General features: G+C 52.3%; 1 protein-coding gene across 1 annotated transcript in view; it reads right to left on the bottom strand.

The window, feature by feature from the left end:
* IGSF21 (immunoglobin superfamily member 21) overlaps positions 1–18326 on the bottom strand; it is a 258358-nt gene that overhangs the window by 144610 nt on the left and 95422 nt on the right. The window contains exon 2 of the mRNA XM_037881422.2: positions 7238–7350. Within this exon, the coding sequence (XP_037737350.1) occupies positions 7238–7350 (113 nt within the window). The remainder of the gene's footprint in view (positions 1–7237; positions 7351–18326) is intronic.

Raw genomic sequence — 18326 nt, 5'->3', positions numbered from 1 at the left:
CTTTTATTTTTATCTCTGAATGCTCCCCCTTTTTCCGGGTGGCAGCTGCTGTTCACACGTCTCCCCACAGTCATTTAAATCCAGGGAGTAAAGATCATCCCTGGGCCTCCAAAGCTGCATCGCTCCCTTGTGATGCTTTTTTCCTAGCTCAGAGAAAAGGCCAATCAAAGCAGAGTCCTCTAGTCGGTCACCTGTTTACGGTTTCTCGGGTTATGTCTACACTGCACACTAAGCCCTGGCTCAGGTTTGAACCCAAGCCCCATTTCTGTCCACCCACAAATCAGTCTGACTTGGGTCAGCAAACGCTCAGGAACCGGGGCCTATGATCTGGTCAGGGGGTGGGTCAGAGCCTGAGTCCAAGCCCTGTCATTTTGCAGTGTGGATGCAGGTCAAGCCAGAGACCTGAGTCAGAAGGGCTGCGCGGTGCAGTGTGGATGTTAGCATGGCTGCGAGCCCCGAGGCTAGCAATTGTAAACCCAGGTTCACACTGCAGTGTGGACGCTCAAGTGCGGAGCCGTCCCTGGAAACATGGAGTCTAGGAGCTCGGGTTCCACAGATCCAGACTTAGGGTGCAACGTAGATATACCCTTATAGAGCCTTATCCACTTCACTGCATAGGATCCTACCAGCCCCCTTTATGGACCCGTGGACCATGCCGCCGTGATACACAAGAGGCAGCTCTAGATGAATACTTAGACACATGCTAAAGTCTCATTGACTTCAATGGGACTTTAGCACATGCTTAAAATCAAACGTGCTTTCTTGACTAGGGATGCAGGCCTTTAGAGCATGTTCTACCCCACATACCTTTCCTGCCGGGTGGCTGAGAAGTGCGGAGGGCAGCTCTGTCGAGTGCAATGAGCAAGAGGCTCGGGGCTGTGAGTTCTAATCTTGGCGCTTGCTCTTTTGTGGCTTTGGGCAGGTCCCTTAACCTTTGTGGCAGGGAGGAGAAGAAACCCATGCTGGTATCTTCCACCCGTGCAAAATGCTTGGAAAGCAGGAAAATAGTTTGTTTCTGGGCCACTCTGGTCTGGTGGAAGCAACGTGAACCTACAATTTGATTGGAGATATACACAGCAACGGGCCTGATCCTAGGCTGGTGTGAAGCTGGGCTGCCACGAGGAAGGGCCCTTCTTGCGTCTTTAAAACAAACCAAACAAGTGACGAAGCTGCCCTGCACAACTGGTGCCAGCAGCTTGCAGAAAAACCTTGTCAGAATGATTTACAAATTGTGTAAATATAACTCCACAGCCCCTGCATCTCTGCACCAGCTCACTTCAAGAGCATCATTCATTTTTAAGTGAGTAGGAGACTGCGGCTGGAGCTTTCAGCATCCACCGTGGAAAGATCCATGGAAAAAAGAAGGGAACAAAAGAAGAGGCGGAAAGGAGGGGAGGGGTCACTCATTCGTCACTGGGTGTCTGGACTGCAGTAAATGGACCATCAGAAATTAAGTTACAGATTGGATTAAAGATCTGTAGGACCAGATCCTCAGCTGGTGCAAATCCCCTGGCTTCAGTTCACACCTGAGAAACCATCTCTGCCTTTTCCATGTGGTCCCTGCAGGTTGGGCTCCAAGCACATTGGCGTGGGTGTGGAGGGGGAGTGCATTGCGACTGCTCGTGCTGTCCCTGTTCTGTGGATAAATCAAGGACGTAGCTTTTCAGGGCTGTCCATCCACCAATCTTCCTTGGCACTGTAGCAGGGTGAGCACGCGCTCCAGCCCTGAAGGAGTTGGAAAAGCCCTGCAGAGGGCTGGGGCTGGGGCAGGAAGTAAAACCCTGGCTGATTGGGGGAAGTGGCAGCAGCTGGGGGCCACACCCCAATCAGGGCCCAGCTGGCTCTATAAAGGCTTTGAGCCAGAAGTTCAGTAGAGACTCTCGCTAGCTTGGAGAGAGAGGGACCTGGCTGCAAGGTCTGAGAAAGTACCTAGATAGGGAGCAGGGCTGGGGAAGGCCCAGGGAGCCGGGGAGCTCGGACCTAGGAAAGTCCCAGGCTGCAGACCTGGGAAGGCCTATTAGGTACAGGGCTTGCAGGGGCAGCCACGGGTAGGCAGAGGCAGCAGGTCCAAACCCGGGGTCCGGCGAGACACTGGTCTGAAGGAGGCGCTCCGGAGGCTGGATGCCATTTCCCCGAAGACGACCAGCAGGAGGCGCTGCCGGGTGCGTCTGCGCTCTGTGATAGGCACTAAATTCGCTAATAAGAAACTTGATCCTGCCCCCTGGCTCACACCTGCTCTCCAAGGACATGATCCAAAGCTCCCTGAAATTATTGGAAAGATTCCCATCATATCACTGGGCCTGGCTGGAACAGAGCATGGGCCATGGTGCAATAAACTGGGGAGAAGCCAGGAAGGAGAAAAATCCCCACGCTTCGATTTAGTTTCAGAATGAGACTGTCGCTGCAGCTCCCTTTCAGCAGAGCACATGTTCGCCTTTAATCTTTCCATGGAGAGGAAAAAACAGTGCTCTTGTCAGTTAAACACAGCAGGGCTTAAGTCAGACAGAGACAGCTGGAAATCACACTTCCAGGGCTAAATTTAGCTACCTGAGATGGGCTGGCACGAACAGAATTTGAAGACAATAATCTTTGCGTCCTCATGCCTAACAGCAAACTAAGCTGCAGCTCTGATGCTCAGGAACTTCCTCCGACACGGTAAAATCCTGGTCACCAATTCTGTCTGGTCCTCTCCCACGTTCCGAGGACAGACAGGAGATTACAGAAGCAGCCAGGAGTCGGAATGAACGAGGGCCAGTGCCAAGGGGAAAGGGAGTCACAGATGATCTGAATCAATGCACGGGCATGTGCTGTACAGGGCGTAACACGGCTGCAAACCAAAGCAAACACCATTCTGGGATGTCTTAGCAGGACTGTTGCAAGCAAGATACGAGAAGTAATTCTTCCGCTCTACTCTGCACTGATTAGGCCTCAAATGGAGTATTGTGTCTTAATGGAGTATGGGCTTAAATTGCAGCAAGGGTGGTTTAGGTTGGACATTAGGAAAAACTTCCTAACTGTCAGGTGGTTAAGCTCTGGAATAAATTGCTCAGGGAGGTTGTCGAATCTCCATCGTTGGAGGTTTTTAAGAGCAGGTTAGACAAACACCTGTCAGGGATGGTCTAGATAATACTTATCCTGCCATGAGTGCAGGGGACTGGACTAGATGACCTCGCGAGGTCCCTTCCAGTCCTACGATTCTATGACCAGCCAAACAAGAGTTCAAGAGACCAGCAGATTTGAGTATCATCAACAGAGGCCTTCCTGGATGCAGTGTGTCTGTCTGAGGCCATGGTATTAGACCCTGTTGTCCTAAGGGATAGTGACTGGTTGAGACTACCAGCCTCTGCTGTCCGAGGGGATACAGAGTTGATGGCAGAGTTCAGCAGGGTATGGGTATGTACTGGGCCTAACACAATGGGGCCCTGAATCTGGTTGTGTCTCTAAGTGCAACCATCACTTGGATCAATAGTAACAACAGAGCACAATAACGCTCAGTCCCGGATATCGCTCCGTCTGCTGCGGTAGAGGATATGGTGGTCATGGCAGAGCACATTAGGAGATGGTGTTAGTGGTCACGTCCATTGGGATACAGTGCTAATGGCAGAGACCAGAAAGGTCGAAGGAAGCCTTAGGCTGTTCATACTAAGGTGGGTTTGGGATGGACATTGAACCTACTGCTCTGAGTCTGTGCCACAGGAGGCCAAGGTGAAAGTATCCACTCTCCAGCCCCATTTCCCCTTAGCCTGGGGGCTGGTGAAACAGTCTTCGCCATCCCATCTTGGGTACCTGGTTCCAAGCCCCAGTCCCTCACATACCCCCTGGAAAGCAAGCCCCCTAGTATTCCATGCGCATCTCCTCCAGTTCTGCACATTACACTAGCTAGCAAACACAGGGCACAAGAGGCTAAGTCTACCTTGGTTGCTTCCCTGTGCCACCCACAGGGTCTGTGTTAGACACTCATGCGAGGGCACGTTCACACACACACACACACACACACACAGTGCCATGTGGGGCTGGAGCACTAAGGAATGGGGGATGCTGGGAAGCAATGGTGTTTATCACCCCATAGAGATCTCTCTGCATTCCAGGGGCATCTGGCTTGCTGTGACCCCAGGACAGCAGTCACTAAAACACTGAGGACAATTTGTGAGGTGCGGAAAAAGGCAGACAAAATTGCCAGATAGAGATAAATTCCCATGATGCTCTGAAGAGGTTTAATACATTTCTGCAATATAAACGGACCTTTTGGCTTTTCTGCCGTCCAAGTGACCTGGAGCTAAATGAGCTCAGACAGTTTGCTAATAAGCGATGGCCTTTATCTGAGACACAGACCTCTCTCTCTCTTCACAGAGTTCCCCCATGCACTTACACACACACATACACACAGGCAAACAGGTGCACACATACACCCATATGGATCACAAGTGTATCTACATAGATCATACATACATGGATCTCTCACACAGACAATTATGGATCTCGCACACCCAGACCACACACCTGCACATAAACACAGAGATCACACACATGCATTTCTCACAAACGTACACACTCTCAGATCCCACATATCCGTACACAAACAGATGACATCCACTTGCAGACCCACAGTCATACACAGGGCACACACACACACAAATCATGCCCTCTCCCATATGCATGAATCATCAGCACATTACTCCTGAGGGCATTCTGCGCCACTATGCAGAGGAAGAGAAAGTCTCGTCCTCCCCAGCCCAGCTGGACTAGCAGATGAGGCCGGCACAGGATAGGAGCCACCAGCTCGGTCTTCCCCAGTCCTGCCTCCTGCCCCACAGTGATTTACCTCTCTGTCGGCTGTCCTGGGCACCCAAAACATATTTTTGGGAGGGTCGCATGACCGCTCTTGTGGCTTCCCTTTGCTTCCCCCTCAGAAAGTCATTTTGCTGTGGGGAAGCAAAGAAATCTGCAGGGGACATGAATTCTGCACATGCGTAGTGGCGCAGAATCCCCCCCCAGGAGCAGCACATCCACATATCTGATCCATGCTCTCACACCCACAGGTGGATTTCTCTCTCTCTCTCTCTCCCTCACACACACACAATGATGATTTCTCTCTCCACTGTAGCATGCATCTATGCAAACAATGCTGGAAAAGGGAGAATAGGTTCCCAGACCTTGAAGGAACAAGGCAGGGTCTGTTCCAGTGTTTCCTGCTCAAGTCTCTGGATCCTCCCCGCCATAATGCAAAACACAGCACTCCTATCCCCGTCTCCTCTGCACCTCTGAAAATCCTTGTCAGACTGATTTCCTCGTGCGCAGCCACCATGGCCTCTTTGAAGATAGCAGCCAGGGGAGGGAGGGATGCATATTAGGGAAAAGCTTCTAGGGAATTAAAGGACTGTGGGCTAAATTCAAGGCTGGTGGAGCTCTCCTGAAGCTAATAAAGCTGCCCCATGGGTGAACCTAAACGGGTTTGTCTGTTAAGTGTTTGGGGAGCTAGGTAGTACCAGGGCTAGTGCACCCACCTTTCACCTCCATACACCTGGGCTGGGCACCACATGGACGTCATCTGGCACAACTGGCTGGTTGTTTGAGGGGCTCCCCCATTAACGCACAGCCTCCCAGGACTACGTGTTAACAGGTTGAGATACAGGAGTAACCTGTACAGCAGGGGAAGCTGCAGCCTGTACAATACATGGGCTGAGATTAAGGAGCAAGGCGTGTTGGCAGAGCTGTGAATTCCAGTGCAGCGGAGTGGAGGCTGAGGTGGGGACCTACGACTGGAATAGCACCTCAGCACCGAGGTGCACTGGAAGACCTCTGTGAAAGAAGTTGGCCCAGCACTGCCCTGCACAAAGCCTGGTTTACCCCGGGTTGCACTTAGTCCCTCACTTCCATGGGCACCGGATTTGTCCATCGATTAGGAGGACGCGGCTTGCCATGCATTGTGCAATCTGTGCAAGTGAGATCCCTGACCCCAGTTTCAAATGCGTCTCAGTCCATTTAACACACGCTGCGGCACCTCTGACGTGTCATTACGATGCACTGATTTCATGTTTTAAATAGCGCCGACACACAGGGCTTTGCCTGCTTGTGCAGGCCCTCCGTTTCCTCCCCCAGCCAGAGATGCTCTCTGCTGTCACCCCACCCATTCGCAGGGAAAGTCAGATAAACACTAAGTTTGATTTCCCTTCAAACACAGGAAAAGCGAGATGGGTGAAGTCGTCAAGAACGCAAATGACCCGTTCTGGCTGGTGCTCGCCTGGGTAGAGTTACAGGCACCAGATTGGCTTTTGCTCCCAATTCAGACCTACCCCAGCCTTCACCCATGATTCTGCCCAGCACTGACCTGGCTGCCCTCTCCTTGAAGAGAGGTCACTTTGGCCCAACAAGACAGCAGGATCATGTTCCCTGGGCACAGTGCAGGTCTGTCTTTGTCACTCCTAGCTGCCTCTGACCCCATTGGCATTGTGTCTGGCCTGGACGTGGCATTATGGTATGCATTTCCAGCTCCCGAGAGGAGCATACTTTGGCAGCCGACTGCCCCAACATGGAAATAACATGCAATGGCTGGTTTAAGACTCTTTTGGGATGTAAGGCCACACTTGTGTACATTGGGAACTACGGAATGGCTGGACGGAAACTCCCAGATCCAAAAACTGGGAAAGTTCCAAACCAAATCAGAGCTTTGCGGTTGGCCCCTAGCTGTACAATGCCAGATCCAGACCCCCTGAACTCTGGGAGCCAGATCTATGCTTTGCAAGGAAGTCTCCTCTCTCCAGTGGGGCTAACAGGAGCCCCAGCTCCAAACAGCCCTGATACCACAACACCTGTCCCTAGCAATAATCTTACAGACACCACCGTGGCCAGCAGACATAAACAGCCACCGCTTTTTCCCTTTCTTTGCAAGGCCCTGTTAGTTAAACTGCCAAGTGCCAAAACCCACCGAGGGAGCATCACAAAACTACTGGAGTGAGTGTCAGAAGGGCCCTGGGGACAATCTCACCACTACTTCTTTGCCATTCATTTAAAAGCAAAACAAAGCCAACCCAAGCCTTCCTGTCTCATCCCCTTTTCCCCTTTTAGATCGGACCAGGCGGCTATGGCTGGGTAATCGATGCTTCCATCACCGAGAAACCTCTTGACAGTTTTCTCTGACATCCCTCAGCTGCACGGCTCTGGCCTCGCATCATGCACTGGAAGAACAGCCTGCCTGACCCTGTCCCTGTCACAGGAGGGTTAACGGGCGGTCACTTACCCGGTACCAGACTATCTCCCGCATCCTGCCATCCGTCTTGAAGTTACATTTCAAAGTCACGGCATCCCCGACCACCACAGGCGGGAGCGGCTCAATGCTGACAGTCAGGTAGCCTGTGAAATAACGGAGGAAGAGAAACACAACATGAGCCAAGGCAGGGCTGGGAAGTGGGCGCAGGCCTAAGTGAGCTGGGAAACTGGTCCCAAGTGGGGATGGAAATACGGACTGGCTTCCACGTGCCCACCCTCTATTCACTCCTCTCCCTCCTCCTCCTGCAGACACGATCGATTCCTCAAGGGGAAATCATTGAGCCTGATTTCCCTCTGCCCTGCCTGTGGGGAAGTCATTTACACCAATGCCGGGGGTGCGAAACACAACTGCTGCTGTGCAGAGACTACGGCCTACCACGTGTCTCACTGTTCCCTTGTACTCCCTCATCAGTCTCCATCTGTTGCCTCTTTAGATTGCAAGCCTCTTAGGCAGCAGCCATCTTTTCATTCTGTGTTTGTACAGCGCCTGGCGCGATGTGGGCCTGGTAACGCAAAGAATAATCATAAATGATTTGCCCCTCACCCACACCAGGGGGGTTAACGTTCTCAGCATCGCCAACACCAAATGTTCAAAAAATAGTACGAGTCAGGCCCTCAAAATCATGAGATTGGCTTACGCTCAGGCCCTGTTCCCAAGCTTTCCTCCGCAAACAGGAGGGTGAGCAAGTTACTTTTTTTTTTCTTGAAAGCTGAGAGGCTCGTGTAATCACATGACTCCCAGAGCTGGGACCGTAAGTAAAACACCAGCTATCGTAAGATTTGTGATCAAATCACGAGAGTCAGCGACGCTGCGTTTTACACCTCTTTGCACTGGTTTAAATGGCTACACAAGTTGGCAGCATAACCCCCAATCAGTGTGTGTGTGTTACATGTTCCTGTCTAGGTCCAATTCACAGAGGCTCTGGGACTGTTACGGCATTCAGCTTAAGAGCCAGCTCTGTAGTGCAAACTGAGTCAGGTTTATAGGTAGACTGGGAAGGATTCAATTTTTATCAGGGCATGTCAGTAAATGTCAATTTCATCACACACACCCAAACCAGAAAAAAATTGAAATTTACAAAAAGGCAAAGTAAGGAAAATGCTGCTCGAGAACTTACTAAAGTTCGAGTTAGGGACGTTTACTTTGTATATTCTGACAGGCGACATCCAATATTTGTGTTTTAGAGGTTAGAAAGTTTTAACTTTTTGAATCTCAGCATCTACTATCATTAAATAATTATCTGATCTCCCCGATTGTCGGCCTTCCCATGCTTTCCTGCAACTGTGAACATGTAAATCAATAAAAATAGAAAAATAATCATTGATGCTGTCCACCACAATTATTTAAAAATGGCTATCGCTTTCTGCCACACCTGCTTAAAGAGCACAAGGTGCCTGATTCGATCCCTGGCGTGTCAACCACCACACTAAGACTCGGGCCATTCTGATCTTGCACTTCCACAGCACTGAGTTCCATGGATTTACAGCAGGGCCGGCAGAATGAGACCTGTTCCTGCTGTACATGTAGCATTTCAAAAGCCCTTGGCATTGCTTTGCTCCCATTGACATCAATGGGAGGTTTACCAGAAATGCTGATGAGATCAATGCGCAGTGTTTTGAATTGTCCAGCAACCTGGACAGTTAATCGTTCCCTGCCCCGGATATATCTTGATGCCAACAGATCTAAAGGAGAAAAATAAAAGAAGGGGGTCCTATCTCTTTAAGGCCAACAGGTCCAGTGTGTGATGCGGGGAGGCTTCAGGTGGGAGGATCAGGCTGAAGTACACCTGCTATCTTCTCTCAAGGTGAATCTCAGGATTAATTATCCCCCAAACAGCGACTCCGAGGGATTGCTTGGAAAGGTGACACATGACCCCACATTAGTTACACAGCCTGAGTCTGGCTTGCGGAGCAGGTGCTTATAAAGGTACCCAGGGTTTTTGGTTACAGCAGCAGTGGGGAGGCTCAGCTGCTGGGTGGGGGCTGTCTCTGCTTCAAAGGAGGGCAGGGACACCAGTGCAGACGGATGGACCCATCACTCCTCTTTCCATGCAGGCGTGTCGAGTCAGGATAGAGGAGAAGGGAGCAGCAGGGCAGCCCACGTGATAGGACAGTGCCCGGTGCAGTGCTGCTAGACGATCTGGAGTCCCATGGGTCAGTGCTGGGGAGAACGTACTCATCTCTGAGCAGCCAGCAGAGATTGGCTAATGCCCATGCAGCACCTGCTCCTCGGTGACCCATGGGACATGCAGCTGTTCTCCTACCCAGCCTGGCTCATCACGGGGAAGGAGACAGACCGGGTGTTCCCATTTGTTTCAGGTCACAACGGGAGTCTGGAGGTTGAGTCTAGTTTGTCCCCGGTCCAGTTGGCAGCCTCTCCGCAGAAGCCGTGCAGGGTCAGAAAGCTGGTGGTGTGGAGCAGGCCACAAGTCAGGACTGGAGGTTTTTCTGATTCAGAGATATCGCTCCCCATCGATTTTTAGCTTCAGTATTTTCTGTGTCCCATGATCCCTCCCCACTCTGTACCTACAGCCATCTCAGGTCCTCTCCCCACACATTTCTTCCTCACTCCTTGCTCCTCTGGGGCAAGGGGTAGGCAGTGAACGCAGCCCAGATGGAGTGAATCCTTGGGCGTCGGTCTCCAAATGCAGGCGAGCTGACCGTCCCGTGTCTCCGCTCTCCCCCTCAATCACATTCACCCTAAACTAGCTTAGCCCATGGTTGTGCAATGGAAATGCAAGACGTTGCACTGATCTGCGCTCTGTCCACCACTGGGGCAGGATCCCTGCTCCATGGCAGCTCTGGATGCCTTGGGAGGTAGCAATGGAGAATAAGCAGAGGCAATTCTTGAGCAGGATTCCAAATCAGCTGTCCACATCCAGCTATTTGGAGTCTCCCAAGTCCCCTCAACTTTCCCACCTGGCCTCTCTCACTGTAACACCCAGCAGGAATGGTTACCTCTGAGTAGACTAATCATCCATCTAATCCTATAGCCAGATAAATCAGAACATGCTCTTTGTTTACCTGGGCTGGTGCCCTGTCTCTGGCAATGACCAATGCAGTGTGCTGCAGAGGATGGTATTAACAGCACACCTAATTGCAAGACACAGTGCCATTCTTCCTGACCTCCTTTGACAACTTGTGCCGTGAAAGCATGAGGAAAGCGAGCACCTTTCTGTTTTCGCCTCGCTGATGGGATCTCGGATTCTGTTCCACTTGGTCTTGAATCTGAGCTGTTCACCTCATGCAGCAGTGAGTTCCACAGGTTGCATATTCCAGAGTTACAAAATGAAACTGACCGCTACCAAATGATTAACACCCAGGCACTCTCATAAAGGAGCATCCTCACTGGAACACAATCAGGGGAGAGAACTACCACATGGTCTCCATGGCTCTAATCAGGAGAGGGACTGCACCCACCTGCAGACACCCCTATCACAAGATGTGAATTAAAATGCATTGCTGAAGGAACAAAACCAAGTAAGGGAAATGGAGGCATAATGTAAACAGGGTCAGGAGCCAATCCGCAAAGCCTTCCAACCACTGAGATGCCGAAGGGGTTAGCAAAACACGCAGTGAAACAAACAAAAGCCCGCCTTTTGAAATTAATTAGCACCTGGGAACTATAGGCAGGAGCTTTCTTCTTCTGCATGCTGCAACCATACCCTCCCGCCAGCCAGGGGGATGGAGGGAAGAAGAGTGGTGAAGCTGCAGGGGGTAGGGGAGAAGACAGGCCTGTGTTAAATAGCTGCTTCTAATTGGCCCTGACAGCGAAATCTTCCAGATCAAACAAGCAATCTGCTCAGGAATGGAAAAAATCCCGAGGTTCGTGAGACTCCCATCCCAGCGCTTTGCGAGGGAGTGCGCTGTGTATCGGTTACACAGAGGTCTCCTTGCTTTTCAAAATGCTCTAGAGCACCTGGGATTTTTCAGGACCATTAACAGTGACACAGGGGGGTCCTGAGGCTACTGAAAACCACTGCACGGCTATCAGGACTTCAAAGCGTTGCACTCACACTAGCCTCGTCTGGGTTTCCTCACCATTGCGACGGGCAGTGGGAATAAAGTCGCGAGGTTTAAACGGGAAGTCGGAAGGGCCAGTATATTTGGAATTGCCTCAGGCCCCCTGCACCCGCAGAGCTCCTGCTGCTACCACCATCAAACGCTGGAGACGCTCAGGTCCTGGGATTAAGGGTCACAGTGTTTCCCAGGTCTGCGGGTCTAAAGGAGCTAGGAAGCGGCGAAGGAGGGCACAGGTCACCTCCATCCCACTGCACCAGCGTTTAATGTGTAACAGGATTAAATGGATGCATTGCTTTGACTTATGAAATGTCCTGAGAGCCTCCTGATTTGGGTTCTAGGTCCTGACTCTGCCAGGGATTCGCTACGGGTCTCTGGCCAACTTTTCCAAAAGTGACCTGCTGATTTTGGGTGCCTCTGGTTTCGGTTGCCCAACCTGTAACACCTGTTAAGTACTTAGATAGACAGGGAGTATCGCTCTGTGCCTCAGTTTCCCCAAGTGTAAAACGGCGATAACGATAGTGACTCGGCTGAGTGACGTGCTCTGAGATCTTACTTCAAAGTGTTCTCATGGTACAACGTTAAGAGCTGCCCAGTGTGTTTAACCACCCCAGCCCGTGGCACTGACAGAGGCTGTGATTGCATCACAAGGCAGTGACAACACAACGCTGACACTTCTGTGGCGTACTTCTCTGGAAAGAGGCCCAGCTACACGGCGGGGGCAGGGCGGTACAGCCGCCCTGCTCGTAGTCCATGCTCACCCGAGCAAGAACTTCAGCACCCTCGGCACTTCGGTGCCGCTCACCCCCCGCAGTTCCAAAGGGCTCGGATTGCGCCAGAGATTCGCGGTGATAGCGAGCTGGCCCCCAGCACCTCGCAACCTTCAATGTGTTTAACCTCACAAACCCCCTCAGGCGGGGAAGCGCTATTATCTCAATCCAGCTGGGGAACTGGGGGTACGTCTGCACTGCAAAGAGGCTCAGAGTGTGGGGGGTCAATTGACTTGGGCTCCCGGGACTCAGGCTTCTGGGCTAACAATAGTAGTGAAGACGTTTGGGTCGGGCTGGAGTCCAGGGTCCGAGACCCTTCCTGTTGGCCAGGTTTCAGAGCCGGGCTCCAGCCTGAGCATCTACACTGCTATGGTTAGCCCTGGAGCCCAAGCCCCAGGAGCTGGAGTCAATCGAACCGGGCTCAGAGACTCGGCACAAGGGGGGTTTCTTTGCAGTGCAGACCTACCAGAGGCCCAGGGAGATGCAAGTCTTGTCCGCATCGCTAATAAAAGCGGCGCTGGCCACCTTGGGGTCGCTAACACACGTGAGGTACCCTGAGGTAAAAACACAGTGAGGACAAAGCACTTAGTAAACTCGCCCGGGGTCAGCTCCGTTCCCTCACCGGGGGCTGCCCTGGCTGAGGTCACCGCGCCGTGCAGCTAAAGAGCCTGCTTTCCCCACAGGACGCTACTTACCCCAAGGTAAGAAACGCAGGGGTTTAGTACCGAAAACAAGCCCTAAGTAACTCAGCCGAGATCATAAGAGGAAGCCTGTATCGGCGCACAAACTCAAACCGGAGTCTCCCGAGTCCCAGACGAGCACCCCCCGATCCCACCCCACCCCCGGCTGCTTCTCCTCTCATCCTGCTACTGTGCTGACCCACAGCTGATGCCTCAGGGGAAGGCGATACCCTCTCTCCCACACACACAGACATTGTCACACTGGATCTTAATCAGGGGTATGGGGGGAAAATGGGGAACTTCCACCCTGACCTCCCACCACACACACACAACCATTAAACTCATGTCCAGAAGCACGACGCCTGTGTCTCCCCCCCGCCGCCCCGCACCAGCCTTTCCACCAGTAACTCACTTCTCTCAGCAAAGCTGTCGGAATGGTACCAATTAGCCCTGTCTCCACCACTCCAGTCCCATTTTAAAGTCCTCTAAATTGCTCAACTCCGGTCCCCGTAGGAGGGAATCCTGCAGATTAATTAGAGGGCGCGTAAAGACGTAACCCTTGTTTTATCGGTTCTGCCTGGTTTGCCAATCCATTCCAATGAGCGGCCCCCACCTCCCTCCCCCAGCAACCTGGCAGCCCGAGGCTGGGCAAGCAGATGAGCGACGGATCCTTCTTAACTCCACGCTTCATTATTCTGAATACCTCCATCACTCTCCCTCCTGTATCTGTGACAACATTTATGGCGCTCCTATTAAGAGACGTTTAGTAAAATAACCAGCGATATTTAAGAATTAGAGAGAGACACACACAGGGAGAGTCTGGGAGATAAATCTCTGCTCCGATGTGAAACGCTCCCAGAACCTTACGCTGAGCGACAGTGCAGATCAGCGAGTGGCGCTCCGCTGTTCCCTGCTCCCATGCCCCTCTCGTCTTCCCTTAGTCCCTTTTTCCATCCCATCCTTGCTTTTCCTCGTTGGCAGCTGTTATCCGGAAGGGACTGGGAGTTGAGTGTCTCAGGATCTGGCCCCAGCTTTGCCTCTCATTCCCTTTACAAACTTGTCAGCTAAGCTGTCGGGCCTACGTTTCCAAAGGTGACTGGAGAGAAATTTGGGGTGCCCAAGGTGAGGCCCCCTTGAAGAGCCGGATTTTCAAAGGGCAGGCATTTTCTGATATTCAGGACCTTTTAAGGTACCACCAAGAGACTAGGGGGAGATCTAATGTGGGTGCCTGGGCGCTGCTGAAAAATCCCTCTAGATTCCTGTCTGCTTCTTTAGGCTCCTAACTGGCTTTAAAAACCTGGCCCTGCACTCAGGCGATGAAGATCCAGGCCCTGCAGACGACCACGCGGTTAGTCTACAGTTGAGGTCAAATGAGATGATCCCCCATGACCCCTTCCGGCTTTCGAATCGGTGTGAATTCGTCTACAGCGAGCACAGCTGTAGCTGACATTTTTATCGGAGCAAATACTCAGGAGCAACGTGTCGAGCGGCTTTTGCTCAGCTCCCCTCCCAGCAACCCCAGAGTTCAGCAGTCGGTTCCCCCCGATGGAGCCCAGGAACAGTAAAGGAGGGGTGGGGAGGGTTAAAATCCAAAGGCCAGCCTGGCCGATGAGGCGCTGTCTAAATCAGATGGGCTGCTGAGGTGGGATTTATTTGTGTTTGATAACGGGCCCTCGATGCCACGCATGTCCTGAGCAAAGGGGTCACCCACCGCTAGCTCCTGGAGACAAATTCCAACACCCACGCGGTGAAGACGTTCCCTCCATGCTGGGGCAGATACTATTGTAATGCATATTATTAATCGCTGCTCTGATCCGAGAAGGAAAGTGCTTTTGAAGCCCAGCCTTCACTTGCTGTCAGAACATTCTCTGACCTCTGGGGAAATCGGAGTCAGTCGCAGCAGAAACAGACGGGGATAACCTTTCACTGGCCTCTCAGGCCATCCTCCCGCCCCCTCGTTACATTCCCTGAGCACGCCAGGTAAGCAGATGGGAGCAGAGCACAGAAGAGCAGGAAGCAGAAGGATGGAGATTTTAACTTAAATCAAGCCCCTTTAGTAGGGAGAAGCTGCATAGTCCAGTGGCTAATGGAAATATTTTTTCGTCTGTCTGTGTATGGTGAAATCAACGTGTACCGACATTTAGCAACTTTCAAGCCTAGATATAAACACCCGAGATACGGACCATTCATTCACCCCTGGGCTCCCTGTCCCCCATCGGTCTCTTTCCTGAGACAAACGGTAGGGAAAGTTATCCCACCCCCTGACAGCTGATTGCATGTGCCTCCAGAAAAGCAATGTTTCCATGTCCCAGAAGGTTTCAGGGATCAGAGGACCAGAAGAGACATTTAAAAAATGAAAGCTGCCTGGAAGGCGAGTGCTGGAGAGGATGGGAGTGGATTTAACAGCTGCGCAAGTGCACCTTGGGGAAAATACATTATGGCTACACAGAGCAATCATCTCATCCCTTGCAGTCCCATTTCCCTTGGTCTGCTCTTCCCGCATAAGCCTGGGTGACTGGCTGGCAATGCAGTGAGTGGCTGCATGAGGTGGGCGAAGCCTTCACTTAGTCTGTGTGAGGGGGTGCAGAGTCTCTTTGAATGGGGCCAGCTAGAGAGCAGAGGCAGTGCCAGGAGTTTTGTAAGAGACACGTCAGTAGACAAGAGGGGTTCTCTTTTTTACACGTTCCTCCCAGGCATCTGGCACTGGCCACCATGAGAGACAAGATGGTCCACGGGTCTGATCCCATATGGCAATTCCTAGAGCCCCGTGTTTTTGCATACGTGAAACAACACGATCAAGTGCAAAACTCACCCCACAGCGGTCACTCCTGTGGCTCCCGTCCCGCAGGGCTGGGACCAGTTCCCCACTCCGGGTGTTGTGCCGGGGGGCGGGGGGGTCGCTACGTCACTTGCTCAAGTCTGGCCCGGCAGCCCCTCCATCATGAGGGGTGGGGAGGGTGCCCAGGCCAAACCTAAGCAGTGCTGTGGCCCCATGCATCAGGCCACAGTGCCCAGAGCTGGGAGCTGGGACCACCCCCGCAGGACCAGAGCGGCAGGCACCACTGCCAGTGATGCCAGCCGCTGCTGAGCACTAACCTATGCTGGAACGAAGCAATCTCTCTCCCTGGCTCACCTGCTGCGGCCAGCATAGGCTGATGGCAACAGGGGATGGGTCCCTTGATGATGACCTGTTCTGTTCATTTCCTCTGGGGCGCCTGGCATTGGCCACTGTCACATGACAGGATACTGGGCTAGATGGACCTTGGGTCTGACCCCGTATGGCCGTTCTTATGTAGCGCTGCTAACCCCTTGGCTTCATCTTCAACCAGAAAATGAGCCATGTTTGTTGGCCCCCATATCTCCCTAGCAGCATTCGGGTGGGAGCCTCTCTCCCTGCTCACACGACGGGCGATGCAATCCCTGCTTCCTGTTAATACTTTATGAAATGAGCACATGCCAAAGATGGGAATCAGAGCACTGCATTCTAGCTGTTATAAAACGCTTGCTTGTCACTGGATGGCTATTTTATTCTGTTTCGTTTTCCCATCTAACTTCCTCCCATCGATTGCTGCAAACAGATTGCAGGAACATTGCCGAGAAGGGGTCACGAGGTCTCCTGATTTCATTTCATTTTTGTGTGTGTATTTCCTAGTGCTGGTGAAAAGGGTTAGATTGGCAGCCCTGGAAACCAGAGTCTTTATTTAGCTGAAGAGCAGGCAGCTTCCCTCTGCAAGGCACCGCAGCTCTAGCTATCTGTCTTAGGTACTTGTCTGCCCCCATCAATGTAGTATCTGAGCATCTCACAATCTTTATCCTCCCAACGTCCCTGTGCATTTCACAGGTGGGAAACTGAGGCACCGAGCAGCTAAGTGACATGGCCAAGTCGCCTGGTCACACAGGAAGTCTGTGGCAGAGCAGGGAAGGGAACGTGGGTCCTCCAAGCCAGTGCTCCGACCACTGGGCTCATGCCTCCTCCCCATGGCTCTGATCTGGAAGTGAGATGGCGGGGGGGATGGAAACGGTCATGTCTGCAGGCAGCAAGGGTGTCCAGTGGGAGGAAGGGAGACCTTGGGTTAGTAATGGGCATTTCCTCCACGGACCTCAAAGCACGTTACAAAGAAGGCCAGTATCATTCCCACCATTTTACAGGTGAGGAAACTGAGGCACGGGGAGGGGAAGCTATTTGCCTGAGGTCAGTGGCAGAGCTGGGAGAGAATCCAGGGTGAAACACCCACTCCAGTGAAATCAAAGGGAGCTTTGCTATTGATTTTAATAGGGCCAGGATTTCACCCAAGGTTTCCTGAGCCCCCATTCCAGCGGCCTATCCACCGGGCCTTGCTGAGGGCAAAGGGTTGAGATTGAAGGCCTGGGTTCAATTCCTGGCTGTGTGGGCCCTTGGGCAAGTCACTTCGGCCCAGATTCACACAGGCACTTAGGTATTATGACGCCACAGCGCTTAACTCTTAGGTGGTTAGAAAAACCACAGGAACACACGAAGCCTGAGGTAGGCACCAAGGCTCCCTAGGTAACGAATGGGGACAGATGGCACCTTCAACTGCGGTTCCCAATGCCAGCACGCTAGCTGACGGGAGATGCCGGCCAGAGGGGTGTGAGCTAATCCCTGTCCCGCTCTCAGCGATAGGCTCCTAAAATCCAGGCTGCCTAGCTCTGATGAGCAATCCAGGAGCAGGAACCTTGCCCCCAGAAGCAGGCGAATCAGGCGCCCAAATTGTTCCTTGCAAGAATGTGTTAGGTGCCCACCTCACTTCATGCAAAATGGCCGGAGGAGGAGGTAGCGAGGCCACCTGCCTTGTAACAGGGAGGAACTTCGAGTCACAGGGCCAGAGTAAGAGGAGTCGTCAGAATGGCTCTCTAGCCGGATGGTGGGAGACCACCTACTCCACTGATTAATTATCTATCCACCCTGGAGCAGCTTTGACAGGAGAGACTGGGGCAGCCCCCCCGCCCCACATCCGGTGATTAAAGCCCTTTCCTGAGAGGTGGGAGACCCCGCCTCAAATCTTTGTGTCTCCCTCTGACAGAGAGGGGATTGAACTCTGGACTCCCACCTCCCAGGGGAGCGCACTAACCACTGGCCTAAAATGTATAAGGTGGGTACCACTCCCTCTCTCCCATGGGAGATTTTGAACAGGACCTGAGGATGAAATTTAAGCATTGAGGGGACTTTTACCCTGGAAACTTAGGTGCCCAGTGAGTTTGGTCACCTACATCGTTTGGCAAGACTTCTGAGAATCACAGGGAAGCCTAAAGCATGGAGATAGGTGCTTAAGTCGGGGGTTAGGTGCTTAAGTGCCTTTGTGGATCGGGGCTTCCGTCTGGATCTTAGTTCTTCAGCAGTAAAATGGGGAGAATGCTGATCCCCTTGTCTGTGTTGTCCGGTGAGGCTGTCAGCTCTCTGGGGCAGCAACTATCACGCACTACGTGTATACGCAGCACCAGTGCGATGGGGCCCTGATCTCAGCTGGCACCTCTGGGTGCTGCCATCATCTATCTAATAGCAATGCAACGAGAGTTTATGATGTGGACTCTAGAGTGAGACGGCTAGTTCATTTCACAGAACCAGCCAAAC

Source organism: Chelonia mydas, chromosome 18, assembly GCF_015237465.2.
Source record: "Chelonia mydas isolate rCheMyd1 chromosome 18, rCheMyd1.pri.v2, whole genome shotgun sequence".
Lineage (NCBI taxonomy): Eukaryota > Metazoa > Chordata > Testudines > Cheloniidae > Chelonia > Chelonia mydas.
Note: the sequence above shows the minus strand (reverse complement) of the source record. Positions and strands in the feature narration are given on the sequence as shown.